The 20,738-nt window shown below is 43.7% G+C and overlaps 1 protein-coding gene across 11 annotated transcripts in view; it reads right to left on the reverse strand.

The window, feature by feature from the left end:
• The window catches only part of MAGI1 (membrane associated guanylate kinase, WW and PDZ domain containing 1), a 169,348-nt gene that overhangs the window by 101,882 nt on the left and 46,728 nt on the right, over positions 1 to 20,738 (reverse strand). For all 11 annotated transcript variants that reach the window (XM_024199688.2, XM_024199707.2, XM_024199681.2 and 8 more), the window contains exon 2: positions 7,638 to 7,757. In XM_024199688.2, the coding sequence (XP_024055456.1) occupies positions 7,638 to 7,757 (120 nt within the window). The remainder of the gene's footprint in view (positions 1 to 7,637; positions 7,758 to 20,738) is intronic.

Genomic DNA, 20,738 nt, shown 5'->3' on the forward strand with positions numbered 1-20,738 from the left:
CCCCCCCCCGCTCCCTGACTGCCCTCCCGACTCCTATCCACATCCCCGCCCTCTGACAGGCCCCCCAGGATTCCCACTCCCAACCCTCCCTGTTCCCCATCCCCTGACCGCCCCCCCAGAACCTCTGCCCCATCCAACCGCCCCTTCCTCCCTGACTGCCCCCCAGGACTCCCCGCTCCCTTACCCAACCCCCCCGCTCCCCGCCCCCTTACCATCAGCAGGAGCTCGCAGCCGCGACACCCGGCCAGAGCCAGCTGCGCCCCCCCATGCAGCCCAGCAGGAGCGGCGGGCCAGAGTGTGGCCCACGCAGCGGCGTGGCTGCAGGGGAGGGGGGGCAGCGGGGGAGGGGCCGGGGACTTTTGCCCACGTCACTATAAATGGACTTTTTCTTTCTGAGGGGTGGACCATGCTAAATGTATCACCATAGGGTGATGGCATTACATTTGATCACATTGGATCACCATTCCACCCAGCATGCACACACCATAGAATCTCCCAGTGTCAGAGCAGTGCTACCAATTCTCGCCATTTGAAAGTGCATCTGATGGTATTGGATGTTTTACTTACGGGCCTAGCACCTGAAGCCGGACGATTACTGGAGAATCTCAGCTGTCATTAAAAATAATGTCGAGGAGAAAAAGCTTGAAAAGTAAAGCCTGGTCTGTGTTAACCTCCGAAACAAGAAGGCAAATTAAAAGAACCCAACACTTACTTAAAATCTCATGATTTTGGAACGTTTTGGTTTGGCAACACTTTTGGAGGAGATTCAGAATGTAAATGGGCTGGTGCAGCACTCGCCCACAGGGGAAAAGGTAGCACCCCCCTGAGCCATTTGGAAGGAACTGCCATATGCACTCTGCTTCAAAAAGGAAGCTATTTGCAGTACACAACCACAAGCTATATGGGTCCTAACTCAAGAGCTAGGCTACATATTCTTGAGTGCTATCTACTGACAATTATCTATTGACTATTTACATATAGACTGACAGAGCACTCTCATAACAGGCTGCATCCAATCCAATCTCCCAGCCTTCAGTTCTTTTCTCTTTCTAAAGCAGAATCCACAGTGTCCACGATGCAGTCAAAATCCTGTGTGTTACCCTTCCTCTTATCACTCCTGTGGACTGTTTTATAATCCTCCTTTCCCTCAATAAGCTAAGTGCAAGAGAGCTTTTAAAATGATGTCGATTTTCACAAGGCTTCCCTGCTTCTTTTGGCCTTGCCCTCACTGTCAACTTTCCAAGTGCTACCTTAGCAAAGGGGAGGGAGGGTGGCGATGGCTTCTCATCAATTTCTGAAATAAAGACCTCTGAGATGTAGCAGGGCAGAGGCGTAATGTGCATGTAGAAGTAAAATTGGGATTTGCAGTGGTATCCAGCAATAAACGCATCACTAGATGCCTTGATAAACCCTCAAAAGGCAAACTCACCTTCTAATGTCAAAACACTCTCTATACTTCCTAGACTGTACTTCGATTAGACTACCAGAGAAACTACCAAAACATAAACTGGAAATGCATAACACAAGTAGGCACAGCATTTTTACTAATTTAGAATGTTTCTACCTTTGCGTGCTTCTTCCAAAAGTCCTGTAAAACCTGCCCAGCGTGGAGTGCTTGCTAATCAAACCCAACAAAATCATGGCGCTAACATGTCAATTGAACTTCAATCACGCGGTTCTTCATTGCATACCATTCCCCCTTCCATTATGTTTAGGTTGTCTAATTAGATTATAAGCTCTCCAGGGCAGGAACTCAAGTCTCTTTTTCCTGTCTGAAAACCATCTAGAGCAATACATTCCTATTATTCTAAGAAGATGGAAGAGCATCAAGGTTGATTTAGTTGGGAATTGGTCCTGCTTTGAGCAGGGGGTTGGACTAGATGACCTCCTGAGGTCCCTTCCAACCCTGATATTCTATGATTCTATGAAGGTGATAGTTATGTTGGTCTCCAGTAGATGTCTGTGAGACTTTCACTTTTGTTGAGTTGTACCTTACCTTCTTCTTTCGTATGGCTGGTGTAGAGCAGAAACTACAATTTCACCTGAAGTTGATCGAGTCAAATGGCTACATCAGGAGTAGCAGAAATTACTGAGTTCTATGAACCCAGTTTACAGTACGACATTAGTGGCAGCTTCAGGAGAATTCTAACCTCCACACTGATAATATATACAAATCGGGACTAGGGTAGGTAAAGAGGAGGAAAGGTAAAGGAAGAATAAAGTTGACTTGGAATGAAAAGCTGGACGAATAACCCAGGTATCTGAAGGGTTTAACTTTGTCTTCTCTATTTCTTTTAACAGAATCTGTTATGATCACAACATTGACTTTTAATTACATCACTGACTGGATCATAATCAAGATCAACACTGGTCAAACCAAATGTAAAGTATGTTTAACAACAAACAATAACAACAACAAACCCGTAAACAAATCTCACAAAGCCGGAAAAATCATTCCCTGGACTGTTATTTATTGCATATTACAATGGAATTGTATGTATCAAGATTCACACATCTCTATTATCATAATTATTTCTTTATTCGCATGGATTTTCCTTTGGAGAGTACAATGGATTTTCACATGTGCCAAGCACCAGAAAATCCAGTTGACATCAATGGGAGACGAGGCTGTTCAAACTCCTGAAAATGAGATGCCAACATTTTACATGCCTCTACTATACCAACCAATATTAAATTTCCCTGTATCATTAGCAAATGATTAAATCAACAGCAATATTCTTTTGAACTGGAAAAAATATCTGAAATATAAATAATATATGTTTAATCAGTTTCACATCTAAACATGTGTACTGTGAAATGGCCATATTTAAACTGCCCCAACTGAACACACCATTAACTGAAAACTAATTTCCAGACTGTCCCAAGAGCCAGCTTAGAGACAGGTACTCATTTTCCCTTTCAAAGTGGAAAGGTCAAAAGAGGACTGGGATGTGATAGGGAAGCAGTTCAGCTGATCTATTTTGAGCATCATGACAAGGAAAACTAATTGAGTTTTATAGTTAGACACAGGAAAAGAAAAAAAGCTCACTTCGGGGTAGTTTTGCTATTGGAACATTAGCAGCGATGCTAATCAACTCATAGCAGCGGAAGAGCGAAGCCAAACTATAAAATTAGTAACGTCATGCAATGCTAAACCCATAAAGATTTGACATTGCAATCATTTCGCCCGGTGCAGCTGTAGGGGAGGATTCAAGTGCAATGTTTAAAGGTGACGCTACAAAGGAGTATAAAAAGATTGGGTTTAGAAAAAATTCAGGACTTCATTATACAGCATAAAGAAGCAAAAAGGATGCAAAAAAACCAAAAAACCATTGTGGGCCAACTTTAAGCAGATAATTAGCTGTACTTCGGATTTCTTTTGCACATATTTTGCATTAGTTCCTTAAGGGCTGCAAAATAAGCATGTCTTCACCCACTTCCCTACTTATGTCAGGATCCATTTGGCAGTATTGATCCGCCCAGCACATGGCAATGTAGCTTGAGCGTGGTTTTATCTCCTTGTTGCTCTTGTTGTTTCTTTGATGGTGCATCACCTTCATCAATATTGCAAGGTGATGAAGCACTGCTCTACAAATAATGGCATGCATCTAATTTATACCAAGGCCTCTTTACACAGCTCTATAAGTCTAAAGGGGCACTAAAGAAAGTATAAATATAACTCGTGCCCCCTTCAAGGCCCTGTTATGCGGCCAGAGTGGTGTAAAGGCACCGCAGTGGAAATGAGAATCAGGCCCAGTGTTTAGAACACTAACTTATGGCCGGAAAACGGCAGTTATTTACACAATTCTTAGGTCACAATGCCAAAACAATGGCTATCGTTTTTTATTTGTGAATTTCTCTCTGACTGAATCGTGCTTATATTGTAGACAGCAAATACACAAGTAGACTCTGGAAGGCTTTCCCCCTAACTGCTATCGTCTCCTAAAAGTTAACTCCCAGGACTCTGGGAGTGAAAGTCAGCACAAAATCATGGGAATCACACAACTTCCCCTACCATTTCTCATTGTAGAAAATCAGCCTTAGGAGCATGATCAGATATGTTCCTGATGGAGAACTTGATGGGAGAGAGAGACGGGAAGGAAACTGAGAAACAAGGGTTTGGTAAGGTGCATCAGTGGCTTTATGATAGCACATATCAGATTGGGGCAGAACTCAGGGTGGACCAATCCAATGGAAATAATACTCTCAAACTCCAGGGGACTGGGAGCTCCTCAAATCACTCTTTAGCAGCATTTTTGTCTGGTCAAAGGACCTGGAGAGAGGGTGAGGTCTCCTTGGGGAGGGGAAATAAAATCAATTCCAGAAAACCACCCTGAAAAGGAACAAGTCTTTAAATGGACAGGAGCAGAGACTGAAACAAAGAGCTGGATGATGAAGGATGCACAAGTGGGAGGATAAGAGAAAACGTGAGACAGCAGGAGGAAGAGAAATGAACGGAAAGGAGGAACGAGGCTAGAGGACCCTAGAAAAATGAACCAGTGGTGTGTAAACTTTTCTGGTCATCTTCCATTAGCATTTCATTTTCTCATATGGTTTTATTTTCAGGGATAGCATGTTCTCATGGCTACCACTGTGACCGATTTCAACAGCCACGATACTGACTGGGGTTACTCAGAACCAGACGGCAAATGACTGGTGGAGTGCGCATCGAACGATGACCTTATTTTCATCCATGACCCAAAACAACAGGGTACATTTCACTCGGCTAGATGGTCACGTGATTACTCACCTGACCTCTGCTGGGTGACATCACTAGACAGTCACCCCACCCAGCATCAGGTGTGCTCCTGGACAACTTTCCACATAGTCAACATAGACCATCATGCGTCCATGTCGGCCTTCACCTGCCCATTGTTAGAAGCTTCAAGAAAAGACGAACTTTCAGGAAACCTACCTGGGAGAAGTTCAGTGAAACCCTAGAATGAAGTATCGTTACCATCCTCTGGCTTTCCATCCCAATCAACAAAGCCTACAGCCTTTTCTGTGGAGCCACCTTCAAGGCTGTATGTGTGTCCATTCCATGAGGCTATCGCCCTGTCTAAATTCCTTGTTTAAATGCTAAATGTTCAAAACTATTGAAGTGGTACGAACAGTCTGGAGAGCCAGTTATTGCTGACCACTTAATACAGTCCTTAGATGCTACGAGACAAGCAAGATGGGAGGAAACAACAGGGAATATGAATTTCACCCATTCCCGCCAGAAATCATGGAAACTTCTGCGTCAACTTGGCTCAGCACAACCCCCACCAGTGCCGCCCTGTCCTCCTGTCAGCCCAAACCAAGTGGCTAGCCACTTGCTTCAGACTGCAAAAGTTCCCCTGAATAAGCTCTTAAAACAGCAGAGTCACAATGAAACGGCAGCAATTTAGATGACGTAATCCACTTAATCAGTGTATAGGAACATTCACAAGCACTGAATTAGACACTGTACTTAGCATCAAAAAACCCGGAATGGCGACATGATACAACAATATTTCCACCAGAGTTCCTGAAACACCTTGGAACCAATGCCTGTCAATGGCTATCCAAATTCCTGATATGGGTTGTTAATGAGGGTAACCTGCCAAGGATCTGGAGGATGTCAAAAGTGATCCCCCTTTTAAAATCTGGAAAGGACCCACACAATGTGGCAAGCTACCGACCAATCTCTCTACTATCTATTGTCTTCAAAGTCCGGAGCAGCTTATCCTTCAGTGTATATCTCAGAGGTGGAGACAGCTCTCAGTGTCAACCAAGCTGGCTTCTGGAAGGGTCAAAGCACATGAGATCAAGTCCTAGCCCTTGTTACATATATAGAAAACAGGTTTCAACAAAACCTGAAGACAGGAGCTGTTTTCTTAGACCTGACAGCGGCCTACGATACAGTATGGCACACTGGTCTTCTGGTAAAATTATCAAGAGCTCTCTTAGCATGGGTTGAATGTCTACTTGTGAACTTCTACTTTGTGATAGGCATTTTTGGGTATATATCAGAGAGTGTCTTCTCCATGCATTCGTTCAACCCAACGGCTTACCCCAAAGCTCCATGCTTGCGCTCCCCCTGTTCAATCTGTAGACAAATGACCTGCCACTGACTCAGTCACGCAAGTCTACCTATGCAGATGACATCTGCTGCAGTGCCCCGTTGTGCTCTTTCACCGAATTGGAGAACATCTTGAACACCGACCTGGCCAAGATGGCAGACTACTGTAGCAGTTTGTGCCTCCAACAAAGTGTGACTAAGACAGTTTCAAGCGTCTTCCAACTCCAAAGTGCAAGGGTCTTCCTCAAAAGGAAAATGATAAACACGAGACAAAACCGGTCTATCTTGGGGTCACACTGGACCTCTTTTTGACTTTCCACAACCATCTAGAAAAGACTGCTGCCAAAGTCAGGACCAGGAATAATCTAATCGTCAAATTAGCCAGCTCAACATGGGGCGTAGGCACAGACACTTCGTACCCTAACTCTGGCACTGTGCTAATCCTCAGAGAAATACTGTGCCCGTGTGTGGTGTCAATCGCCTCATGCTAAATTGGTTGACATCAAACTGAACTCAACCATGAGTATCATCACAGGCACCCAGCGCCCCACTCCTATCCCATGGCTACCAGTTCTGAGCAACCCGGTGCCATCTCTCCCCCCCCCCCCCCCCCCCACACACACATTCATTGCAAAGAGTCTACAGCCAGACTGATGGAAAAGCTATGTGCCAGTTCAGGTCTCCCACTGTTCACAGACATTTTCAGTCACCCCAGAGCACAACTTACGTCCAAGTGTCCAGTGTGGTCTCAACTGCCAGATTGAAATCTGTCAGCAGCAACCCTATGGCGCGATGAGTGGTCAGCTAAAAACATCTGGAATGGTTTCCTTGTCGCTGATCTAACAGTTTGACTGCCGGGATTTGACCTATCAAGTCACTGTTGGACTCTGCTGAACAGATTCCAAACTGGCCAAGGAAGATGTGCAGCCAACCTCTACATATGGGATCTGCACAACGACCCACTTTGTCACTCTGACCTTCGTCCGTCAATGGTGCATGTTGTTGACCAGTGTCAAGTGACTAGATTTTATGGTGGCCTTAGGGCCCTTCATTGTGCTGATGAAAATGCTATTGGGTGGCTCGGCAAGCACTTCAAATGCTACAAGAGGATGGCTACCGATGTAATTTTGTATGATAGGTAACTGGACTACCAGCAGGAAGAAAAACTTAACACCACAGTGATATGGGAATTCTCTACATTTCAAAGTAAGTGTATTAGGGTTGGTCACTAATGCAAAGAAAATGGACTGTGTCTTCACTAGGATAAAAGGTGTGTAAACGCAAGTTAACCAACTGGAGACAAAATCCTAGCATAGTTTGTAGTTTTCACACAATTTATCAGCTCAAGTTAAAAACTAGGCTTCCCCCATAGCCTAACTTGACCAGCTAATTTGTGTGAAAACTGTGTACTGTCTTGCCTTCACTGGGATTTTATCTTGAGTTAGCTAACTAGAGTTAAGAACAGACCATCTTTTCCTTAGTGAAGACAAAACCTAAGAAGTAGATAAAGTCACTGGCCTACACACCTTTATAGTGACTATATAAGTGTCTCCTTCAGCTTATGTTACTGAATCAGTTTCCCGCTATGCCATACCTTCATATGTTCCCACTTCAAGAAGAGTTCCACTCTGCTCAAGGTCCAGAAACTCCTGCACAGTCAGAAAGTTATAGTCCACACCAGGCACTTCTCCTTCTCGCGGAGGACGGGTTGTGCCTAAATGGAGAAAACTACAAGTTAGTGCAACATCAATATTATCAGGAATTAAATGGGACATTGAAACATCTTCCATGGAAATAACAGTATCAGGAAATTAATTCTCCCATGTGAGCTATGTGGAAAGAAACCTTGAGAGTCAGCACAAATTCTAGAATTTACAGCCCAACACAAATACCGAATAGGTGCAGTAATTCTGTCCTTCGCAGACATGTATTACCAATTGTTTTACCCTCCTGTATTCGCTGGGCTGTGCCAAACGATCTCTTGTGGCGTATGCAGAAAAGACATCTGCCAGAATTTGGTGTTGGGAACACACCAACAATTATGCCTGCGGCTAGTTTGGGATTTTATTTTACTGACTCTCCTGTGTATGTTTCTAGATAAGGAGGCTTCTTTGCAGCTTCTATTTGTATGTCTCCAATGCAGCAACACTCTCCTCTCACATCTCAGTTCAAGATATCTTTTCTCCCTTGCACGTACCTGTTAATTTCTCCCTACTTTTGCTATTACTTTTTACTTAGCACTAGAAAGTGTTGTGGGGCACAGTTGTTATACAAAAATGTTAAAACTCACTTTCTCTCACACAGACACACACACACACCTGGTAGAATCATAGAATATCAGGGTTGGAAGGGACCTCAGAAGGTCATCTAGTCCAACCCCCTGCTCAAAGCAGGGCCAACCCCAACTAAATCATCCCAGCCAGGGCTTTGTCAAGCCTGACCTTAAAAACCTCTAAGGAAGGAGATTCCACCATCTCCCTAGGTAACCCATGTACATGCTGGTACAGTAGGTTCACCTAAAAACTTCATTCCAGTTCAAGAAGTATTACTGAGTATCCCTCATTTTAAGTACAGAGAATTATTTTAAACTTATATCATCTCTAAAAACTAGAATGATTTTTTTTATATTGTATCCACAATTTGTTCCGGTAACGGTAAGATTACAAGTTTAAACATTCAAAAAATGTTTGAAAATACATGAGTGTGTTAAGGTTCTCCGGGTAAACAGCTCCTTGCCCCTGCTGTACCATCTCTGTTTCGCAAAGGCTATGTATAACATGAGCATGAATATATTGAAACAGAAACAGGATTACGACACCCAACCATTTGTGTGCCTGTCCATGACTGAATGAGTTGGCTAAAGTTCAATCCACACAAAATGGCAGTGACGGTAGTTGACGGGGCGGTATTGCTTTCTCTGTCAAGGAGCATGTCCAGAATTTGCCACTGAGGCTCATAGTGGGAGTTGGCAAAACACACACACACACACACACACAAAATCCACCCTGAACCTGGAAATATTTCAATGGAAAATGGAGACAAATTTTTCCTGTTTTTCTACCTGCCCTCCTCGTAACCTCGTAATTCTCTTGGATTCCTGGCTGCTCCTGGAGTCTCAGATAATGCTGCTGGCCAGAGCAGCCCTTATCACTTATATTAGATATGGAATAATATAACCCTTCCTCACTGAACTCGACCTCCTCACATTCATGTTGATGTGACCTCCAGATTAGATTATTGTAGTAAGGTCTTCAAGGAGTTATCTGTGACCAGCATCTTAGAAGCTTCAGCTAGCGTAGAACAGGGTGGCCTATGACTTCACAACTGTCACCTCCTGGTCCCCCAGAGACTACTCCAGCTCCCAGTTTGCTGCTGGATGCAATTCAAGCTATTGACTTCAATCTACAATAAAAATCTGCATGGTTTGGGGTCTGGCTACTATTTCTGAGGCTGCCTGTTTCCCAATGCAGCATCCCAGAGACTGAGAGCAACTGGGACATAGCCCTTTGGTATGAATATGAGAAGTCTGGGAACAGGCTTCCCTCACTGGTGCATCATCTATCCTGAAATTCCGTTCTCCCCATCAGCTTAAGTTCAGCGAGTGTGATGGAAGAGGAGTCTTTTCACAACTTTTCGTTGCGGTGGCATATTCCACTGTGCTTTAGATCATAGGGTACAGTTCATTTAATTGATACTGATCGGTTTTATGTTCAATAGAATTTATTTTCTTTAAGTGACTCCTGAGGCCACAGGATGTGCGAATTCTGTCAGTCTAACGATAAGTATGACGACACATTCACAGATATTAACACACATTCAACCTCAGAAGAAAGTGTAGCGTAAGATGCTTGGAGTGGAGTGGGCACTTTTGTCCACAATCAATCTGCTAGTTCAGGAATAACCAGAAAGCAGCAGAAAGCTATAGTACTAAAGGTACGTCTACACTACCTGCCGGATCGGCGGGTAGCGATCGATCTACTGGGGATCGATTTATCGCATGTAGTCTAGACGCAATAAATCGATCCCTGATCGCTCTCCCGTCGACTGCTGAACTCCAGCTCGGCAAGTGGTGGAAGCAAAGTCGATGGGGGAGCCGCAGCCGTCGATCCCGCACTGCGAGGACGCGAAGTAAGTAATTCTAAATCGATCTAAGATACGTCGACTTCAGCTACGCTATTCTCGTAGCTGAAGTTGCGTATCTTAGGGCTGGTCTACACTGCCGCGCTAGTTCGGCGGCTGGGGATCGAAGTTCCGAGTTCGATTTATCGCATCTGGTCTGGACGCGATAAATCGAACCAGGAAGTGATCGCCGTCGACTGCGGTACTCCAGCTCAACGAGAGGAGTACTGCGGAGTCGACGGGGAGCCTGCCTGCCGCGTGTGGACCGCGTCTGAACCGCGGTAAGTTCGAAGTAAGGTATGTCGAAGTCAGCTACGTTATTCACGTAGCTGAATTTGCGTACCTTACTTCGACTTGGGGGGTAAGTGTAGACCAAGCCTTAGATTGATACCTCCCCCAGTATAGACCAGGCCTAAGCCTGACTGCTCATTATCGGAGCACTCTTCCTTCCCGCCGGCAGAACCTCCTCAGCACAGGCATCTGCCTCAGCCCTCCACAAAAAGGCTGAACTCCATGACTGCACGTAGAAAGAAGTGGGGGCTCTTGGGAATTTACAGGGGAGAGTGAAGCTCACAGAAGATGTTCGGGCATAACGTTCCTGTCCCACTGACAACTTGGCAGAGGTTTTCAAGTGCCAGGAAAGGGGAAAGTAGGTTTCTACGCCATCCATTTGAAATATGGTCCACGAGGTCACTCCTGAGAAATCGGCGCCGGGGGGGGGGGGGGGGGGGGGGAAGAGGATGCGAAGCAATGGTGACTTTACATCACCTTTGCACTCCTCGTATTCTTGGGCTATCCAGGCCACTCTTGCTGATGCTCTAGCTGCAATGACCCCCTCCTCACGAACCATCTGCCCACTAATAGCAGCCAGCGCACAGCATGCGCCAGCCATACCCTGTTTTCCCCCGGCACACCTAAAATAGGGGCTATGATGGACAGTAGGGGAGAGGGAAGGCACAGAACTACACTGCCCTGGAAACCAACTTACACACTGGGTATTTCTAATGACCTGTTTCCGTCACCTTTTACTTTACTTTGCTGGAGCAGTGTAAAAGGGCTAAAATGTAACGGAGAGTTAGACCTTCTGTCTTTCCTCATCCAGTGTAACCGTCAAATGTCACCCGGGACCATCGGACACTCATGAATACAATGTATAGTAAATGATTTATCATGTAACTTGCGTATTACACACAAACACACAGATAAGAAGGGGAATAAATTATTTAATAAAATGAAGATCAGGGAACTTCGGGATTCATTTCAAACCTCCCCATAATTTCTTTATTCCTACCTTCCTCCTGAGATTATTTATTAACCATTTTTTTTCCTTCTTCTGTTTTTTATGATGGCAAAACTGCAGCTTTTTACATGACTGTACTGGCTGGCTTTTTTACATGACAATGATATCTTTGCCATAATTCCTCTGAGCCATTTGGATGGATTTATGTGTTTCATTTCAGCGTTCTTAATTTCCTGAAAATGTTCAAGTAAAAAAAAAAAAAAATCGCAGATGGGCTTGTTATCAGCAGGACTGTCTGTGACACACATTGAATGCATTAGAAATGCTGAGCCGTAGCGTAAAAAGAAAAACATTACATCAGCTAGATAACATTTGTCACCTCGCATCAGTCTCCAATAACGAATGTAAGGAAATAAAACAACACACGTTAGGGTGCCCTATTTGGGGGAAGGTTTAAAAAAAACAACAACAACTATCCATGTTATTGTCTAGCACAAAGATTGTTCTCAGATGTTTGTGCTGCTATCCATCCTGCCTTGAATCTGAGCAAGTGTTACCGACTGCGATTCAGAAAGAAAGAGGGAAGGGAAACCCCGCCTCCTCCTTTCTTGTAGCAGAATGACAGGCTTGCCGGCTGGACACACGCCTGGCAGATGGCATTTCAAAGAGTTTTCATAAACCATCTGGGATGTGTACAATGATTACAAACCACACTTACAACAAAGCCAGAAGGGTTTCTTCTCAACAGAAAAAAAACAAAAAAAAAACAAAGCCAAGCAAATTCTATTCCCTGTCTCAGGAAGGGCATGCTAAAAATAACCAGTGTCTTCCATTCTCAGATTGTATATGGCCTAGACACAAATGCATGACTAATTTGCAGCATGTATGTTAGAGATTACCCCCAACACCTTCCCAGCCAGGAACCTGTCACCGTAATGTTCTGCTGATGAATCTGAAATAGTAATTAGGTCCCTTGTTATTAATGGGATTTAATTCTGTGCACAGCATAGGACTTTTCTTTACATTCCATTTCATCATCTTTAGAGTGTGATGGGCTTTGCTGAGAGAGGACTCGGAGGATCATGGTCCACTTCATCAGAGCAGAGCATCACTAATGGCAGATTAGAACATGGCTAATGGCAGAACTAATTAAACACACTGAGCTTTGTCGGCTACCCTGGCCGGAGTGAGATGTTCAGCTTGAAAACAGGAGCCAATCGTATTTAAATATGTTAACCTGGCTGCCATATTTGCACTGAAATATTTAGCAGTATCAAATGTTACTGCCATTAGATAGTAATTTAGCTAATTAATTTGTGCTAAGCCCTGCTGTGAGACTCGCTCAGAATTGCTAATGCTGCAACAAGAAGGCACGGAAGAAAAGGCGGGGTGATTATGGACTCCTTGCATGCATTTTATGGTTCATAAATTTTTACGATATTTGGCAAAAGTCCTCCCTGTTGTATGAAGGTAGCTAGTGACCTTACATTCACAATCTAACCACTTGTACCTTTTCTCCTGTAGCCATAAAAAGAGACTACATCAGCACTCAAGTTTGCACCATCAGCTTCTCATAAGGGGGGGTTAGACCAGATACTAGAACGCTAATCTGCCTACCATGGTTCTGAATTCAGTAATGTAACAGTGTCCATTTTAAAGACAAATTGATATCGCCATTATATTGCCTATCGAACAACCGTGCTGACAATGATCCAACATAAGCCTAAAGGATAGCATGGCCAAATTGTTAATATGAGATTCAGAGGCTGTTTATCTCCTTATCATTCTACCAGGGCCTCATGTTAAGTTGTTAAAAGCCTTTGACGCCCTGCTGCTAAATTAATCAGAATCTTACTTATTGTAATCTAAGCATAAGACTTCAAAGAGCCCATAGTCAGTCACCTCAATTACCTTCTTGTTAGAAGAAAACAATTCTCTAGCATTGTAATGCAATTATTGCACCTAATCAGTTGCCAGCAAATCATTTAGAGGTTGATTTTCAAAGGTGCTGAACACCCTCACCTCCCATTGACAGCTGTAGTTTTCGTAATCTCCTCACCCACTCCTGTTGGTTGCTGTTTAGAATCCAAGGGAGCACAGGGGCATACACCAGTGTTTCTTAAAACTATATAATTTGCAGGAAAATATCTTTATACTTACTGCCTTCTAAGAAGAGGCTGCACTCAGGTTTCATTTAAAACCCCAGAGCTGACACCTAATTAGAGACTTACTCAGACTGTATATTAAGTTTCACAACACGGTTGCTATACATTTTTTCTCCATATTTATACAAAGGGTGTTTGCACCTTGTCAAACAGTCTGTAGCAAAAAGTATGATGCAAGATGCATGAACAGTAGCATCAGATTGAAAAGATAAAAAAGCTAAGTTTTATGGAATATCTTTCGGAGACTGCTTAGAAGCAGCAGCAGCATCATTCTAGTATGTGTTCGGGAGGCATCCCAGAAGGTTTTTTAGCATTTGTAGAAGGAGGTTGCCCCTGGGAAAATTTTCAACAACCAGGGGGAAACAAATGTTGTTTAAAGGTCACCCTCTTCTCTCATGTCATTAGATAATTTGGGAAGTCTATTTCGTCTCTTTTGCATCTGTCATTTAAATCACCAGATAAACGAAAGGCAGGGCAAGCTCTGCAGGCCTGCTGATGGCAACAAGAAAAGCAAACAGACAGGAACAACCTGTTCTGTCTCCAGAAAAGAGACCCGATTCATTGCCAGGCTTGAACAAGAATTGCTCATATATGGCATATAATTAAAAATAGCCTAATCTATGAATAGTATATAGGTCTGTCGCATCTTACGCATATTTAACATGCGCGATTTCAGCTTTACGCAGTCGGCAAAAACAAAAACAAAAAAAGAGAGAAAAATAACAATTTTAATACTGTACCTGTAGTGCGGGCGATTCCGCCCGCCATTCAACTCAATGTAATTTTGACTATACGCGGTTTTCGCTTTACGCGCTAACCGCGGAACGGAACCCCTGCGTAAGAGGAGACTCGCCTGTATTAATACAAAATTAAGTGCAACACTTCCATTAGCAACTGTGTGGCACAGTATTCTTCAATATGGTCAATTTAGGTATTATCCAAATAGACACTGCTGGCATTTTCTTCAAGAAGGTCTGCATGGCGTTAAGTCTCGGATAGTCTTATTGTATTCACATATTTCTTTTGTCCACCAATGTATGGTTGTAGCCTGACAACTGACTCTGTAAAAATGGCATTGTAGGGTTCATGTTTGTTACAGACCAAATTTACACAGTTTATAAACAGATATTTTTTTTCTAACTCTCCGCTTAGTAAACTCATTCTGAGATTTGAAAGTTAAGATGAGCTCTTTCCTTCTTGTGCATCATCAGCCGTTACGCTAACCAATCAGAAGTGCGTTAAATATGCAGTTAAGTTACAAGTCAGGTGTTCAATGGAGTAGCAGAGGTGCAAGTTAGGGAAGAATATGGTCTTATTTTAGAAATGCGTTCAGAGCTCTGTAAGTGATGCGTGAACAGGGACAGAATCCAGCTTACTCTTGGCATTTTCAGAAGCATTCAGCATTGGCCTAACTTTGTTCTCATTGGAGTCAACAGCAAAACTCTCTGGCTTTAATGCGAGCAGAGTTAAGTCAATGCTGAGCGCTTTTGCAAATCCCACCTTTTTTTAGCAACTGTTAGTTATATACAAGAAAAGGAATGATGCCAGTCATCAGCCTCTCATAAATGACAGTGAATTTCTTTTTGACCCAGTATCCAATCGCATCACTCCTTTTCTTTCCTCTCAAAGAAGTAATAATACTACCACTGTGATATTTCACTCATTATTCTTTATGGAAATATGCTTATGATATGAATATGACATAACTGAGATGTACTTTATGCAAGATGGGTCTTGTAAGAAGATATCATTGGAAAAAGTTATAATTTACTGAATGTGATTGTCCAATTTGTATGCCTGTATCATTTCTGTATCTGAAGTTAGGAATATTGACCATGTTTCAGAGTAGCAGCCGTGTTAGTCTGTATCCGCAAAAAGAACAGGAGTACTTGTGGCACCTTAGAGACTAACAAATTTATTAGAGCATAAACTTTCGTGGGCTAAAGCCCACTTCTTCGGATGCATATAGAATGGAACATTCTATGATATGTTCCATTCTATATGCATCCGAAGAAGTGGGCTGTAGCCCACGAAAGCTTATGCTCTAATAAATTTGTTAGTCTCTAAGGCCTTGGCTACACTTGCAAGTTACAGCGCTGTAAAGCCTCCCCCAGCGCTGTAACTTACTCCCCGTCCACACTGGCAGGGCACTTACAGTGCTGTATCTCCCTGGGTACACCACTGCAGGTACTCCACATCTCCGAGAGGAATAACAGCTGGCTATGACTCATGGGTGTGAGTGTAAACGCTTGTACTAATCACCTTGTCAAGTGGCCAATCCTCTCCATTGTTGTGACCGGCTGCAGGAATGCGGAAGTGCCGGTTTCAAAGCTCCTACTACAGAGAAAAGCAAACAGTTTGCAGCTTGCTTTGAGTGAGTGAATGAATGAGCAGGGGGCCGGGAGTTCGGAACTTGCAAAATAGAGAGCTGACATGCTCCAAAAAGCACTCTCTCTCCCCCCACACTCCCTGTCACACTCCCACCCCCACCCCCCCTGTTTTGAAAAGCACGTTGCAGCTACATGAATGCTGGGATAGCTGCCCATAATGCACCGCTCCCAACACAGCTGCAAATGTTGCAAGTGTGGCCACACCACTGCGCTGGCAGCTGTCAGTGTGGACAGACTGCAGCGCTTTTCCCTACTCAGCTGTACGAAGACAGGTTTACCTCACAGCGCTGTACAGCTGCAAGTGTAGCCAAGGCCTAAGGTGACACAAGTACTCCTGTTCTTTTTGTGAATATTGACCATGTATCTGTATTTCAACTTTGGGTGATGCCCATGGCTAACACTTCAGGTACAACAATGGAAAAGCCAGACAGGGCGGATGGCACATCAGCATGAACAATGGACTGTGAAAAGGCTTGGCCTTCCTGTGGACGCTTCATATTGCCACTGACTCATGGACGCTGAGATCCTACAGATTAGATTATGATTCATGAGACAAGTAATTCTCATATCTCTTCACACAGAAACACTCCAATAGGATGTTGCCTTCATCCAATGATCATTATTAGCAACCCTTGTTACCGAGTTCATTTTGTGGCTGAGTTGGCTGCTGGATAATATGGAGAGTAAAATACTTGCCATCTCAAATGCTTTGTGGGAATCTTGTTAATTAACACTAATGATGAGGACACCCATGGGGAATGGCTGAATTTCATGAATTTGTGAATCAGGGCCCAATCCTGTGCCCACTGAACTCAAGAATATAGCACCTGCTAATTTAAATGGTGCATGACCAGGCAGTACATAAACTGTTGATGAAAAAGCAAGGACAATGCAATACAAAATGTAGTTTGTTCATTGATTTGTGGAGTGGAGTTTAGCTGTCATTATTTACGTTATTCTCCATAATATACTAGTTAATGTACTAGAGAATATTTTCATAACCAATCAAGTAATGGGACCTCATTACAGTGCTCTGTTCTTAAGGCTTTGCTAGGAAGCGAGGAAAGACTGCACTTTTTGCGTGCACGAATTATGGGGAGAGTGGATTAGCTAAATGTGAATTAACAAGGTGATTCTTTAGATCTCTTCAGGAATATTTCATGTATTCTCTCATATATACAACTTAAACATTCTTGATAAGACAACAGTTACAACAAAGAAATGCTTTCTTCAGAAATAAATCTTTTCTGTGCAGTATTTTTTTCATGTTCTTTTAAGTGAGAACTATATATTTTGGAGAAATCCAGAAGACAGATATAGGTATGAGTATGCTAAGCATACACCATATTATTCGCTCTACATGCTTTGGATGCTCTCTCATAATCTGGTTATTTGTAATACTGAAAATTCTCAGCTGACTCTTAGCTCCTCCCCTCTGACATGTACTGCCATGCGTTGAGCATATCAGCCCTTGTCTGAGCGCACAGATGTAGGATGCAAAAGGCTGGACTGACTCCTAGAAACAGACATAAAACTGATTATTTTATTATATATGCTTATACCTCCATCCGTACAAACCTAAACATGAAAGACCAAGAAGTGGCCAGTCCCCTTTTACCCCTGCAACCGCTACTCGCATCCCTGCCACCAGTTGCAAAAGAGCAGTGGGAAGGGGCAAGGAGTGAAAGGAGTCACTGGCCAGCATAGCAGTGTCAGGGGATTGGAAAGCCAACTCTGAGCCGTTTATAGACCTGGAGCTATTTACTTCCTAAGGGGGAACTGGACAGGAGACTGCGACTGAATCATCTTCCCAGCTACTCTTGGGGCAGTGTATTGCCCCTTACTCTAGGTGTTTTATAGGATTATATCAAAGGGTTGCCTGTGAGACCAAGGGACTGGACTCAATGGCCCAGGAGGTCCCTTCCAGTCCTATGTGTATGTCTACACGGCAAAGACAAAAAACAACAGCTTGCGGCAGCAAGTCTCAGTGCCCGGGTCTACAGACTCGGGCTCGCGCTACGCTGCTAAAAACGGCAGCGTAGATGTTTCGGCTTGGGCTCTGAAACCAGCCCATCTCCCCGGATTTCATGGCCTGAGCACCAGCCCACACCCAAACGTCTACACAGATACTTTTAGTGCCATAGCGTGAGCCTGAGTCTGTACACCTGGGCTCTGAGACTCGCTGCCGTGGGGGTGTTTTTTGCCGTGTAGACAAATCGTATGGTGATTGGCCTTTTACACACACCCCACCACAACAGGTATGTTTTATTTCCTCCTATTAAAGAAAATAAATGATCTAGAGCTGCAGTGAATCTCTTGTCGTTATCAACTTTTTTCAGGAAGGTAAGTCACAAAAGAAATGTGAAGGACATGTATATTTGCCCCTCCATATAATGCATAGAGCTCTCCAAAGAGAAAGAGGGTAAAAATCAAGCCTGGCAGTTTCATGAGCTCAGTTTCATTGAGAAAGAGATCCACAAACTAGTTATACATACTAGAGTCATCCCACAAGTGAGAAATAAAACATCCATCGGCTCTCGTTCCCCCTGTGCTGAATGACTAAACTTAAGTGTAAGCAGAAGCAAAAGAACAAGGAAAATAAGTGGTCTCTTGAGGAGGCACAGTTCCAGAAGTCAGCCAATTTCCCATTAGCTATTAGATCTTTATCTGCTGGGTACCGTGTTTAAGGTACGAGCAGGTAATAGTCCAGCATGACAATGCTGTAGCAAAAAAAATGTGCTTAACCTCAGAGGTGTGGAGGCTCTGTCTGGAAACGGGAAAGAACGGGTGTCAAGACTCCATTTGATAGAGAATAGAAGGATGTGTGTGCTGGAAACTCTTTTAAAGAAATCACCAGGACATAAGGCAGAGACAGAAGGCAAAGTAATCCAAGTATTGGTCAGGCAAGCCGAGGTGACTAGCTTTCCAGGAGTACTTAAAGGATTGTGAACACTTTTCATCCTACATAAAGTCCTCACGGTGCTTCACAAGTTGTGTGAAGATGCAAGATGGAATCTGGAGGTGGAAGCCCAGTGAACGACAACTCAGATTTATTTTAACTATTAAATAAATATTAATAAACCCTTTGGGTAACACATGACTGCATAGCCAAGATAAGGCTCTCTCCATCTACCACTTAAATCAGTGGGAGTCTTTCCATTAATTTTAGCAAGAGCTGGGGCCTCAAAAATGAAGCAGGTACACAAGCCAATGTCATCTTTGAGAGTAAAAAAGACCCCTCTTCAGGTATATAGGCTGCAGAAAAATGGGGCCCTCAAGCTTGGGTATGAAAACATGTTGGTTTCCCCAAAAAGCAAGGTATCTCATTATCAACATCAATCAAAGGCTTTAGAGATGTCCTGAGAATTGACGCTGCACGTAACACACTCTTGAAAGAGTTCCCAAAATAGGTTAAGTGCTTGTAGTATTTGTTTTGATGGCGTTCTGAGAAAACTTTATTCAAAAACAATTTTAGGTTTATATGTGGTGACACTTCCCAGGGGTACCTAGGGCTGTGAGGCCCTTCGGGAAGCCTGGTCTGTGCCAACTGGGGGTCAGCTCGCCAGCTCCACCGAGCAACCCAAGCACTCCCCTCCTGACCTTGCCACCTCTGCTGTTTCTTTACGACAGGCATTCTCCAACCATCAAGCCCTACGAGCATCTCCTGTAGTGTCCAGCTCCTATTTCACTGGACCCTCGCAGTATGTACAGACTCACTACACCTCTACCTCGATAGAACGCTGTCCTCGGGAGCCAAAAAAATCTTACCGCATTATAGGTGAAACCGTGTTATATCAAACTTGCTTTGAACCACTGGAGTGTGCAGCCCTGCCCCGCCGGAGCGCTGCTTTACTGTGTTATATCCGAATTCATGTTATATCAGGTCGCGTTACATTGGGGTAGAGGTGTACTTCCAAAGAAACAGTACTCCCCAGCTTACCTTCGATCACCACTCTGCTTAACGCACAGAATTGAGATACGCTCATAGTGAAATCAAGAGGTTCATTTAACAAATAGAGATTCAAAGTAGTAGCAAGTATTACAAACCAATAGTTACATATAAAATAAAATCATAACATGCATTCTACAGCCTAGCCTTACTGAACATGATACTCCCATGTCTCCTAAAGCATTGCTCACCAGTGCTTTACAGCCAGGCTGGCTGCGACCCTCTCTTCATGAGACAACCAGTCTGTCAGCATACCTCCTCACTGAAAGATAAAACCATGTCCCCTTTCCTCTTTGTAGGTAGTTATAGTCTATAATCTCTTACCCCAAGAGTCCCCTCTTCAGAGACTTATCTTGGAGTACCTTTGTCTTTGTCCTCAGACCCACACCTGGCCCAGCGAGGAAACACAACCTGTCTCCACAGACACCCATCCTTCTATCTGCTGATTGAGTCAGCCCTGAGGCTCCCCTCAACTCAGGTGACAACCTTTAAGCTTTAACAGTTTTGGAACCTAATATTTTTACATCTCTCAAACTATTTTCCATACAAATATGTTGCAGCGATTATGACGACCACTGGGCTAATGGCTCATGGAAGAGACGTCACATGCCATCCTTTGATGAACTATCATGCATATATCTGATCCAGGGGCACCCCCACCCTGTACACACTCTGTGTCCTCTGCCAACTGGCACCAAATGGGTCCCTGAGTAACGTATGTACACATACATATGCTTACATGCGCGCGCGCACACACACACACACACACACACACACACACACACACACAGAAAAGTATTCTGGATATTAAAGATCTACACCTCTACCCCAA

The sequence above is a fragment of the Terrapene carolina genome, unplaced genomic scaffold (assembly GCF_002925995.2).
Source record: "Terrapene carolina triunguis isolate 2854851 unplaced genomic scaffold, T_m_triunguis-2.0 Scaffold89, whole genome shotgun sequence".
Lineage (NCBI taxonomy): Eukaryota > Metazoa > Chordata > Testudines > Emydidae > Terrapene > Terrapene triunguis.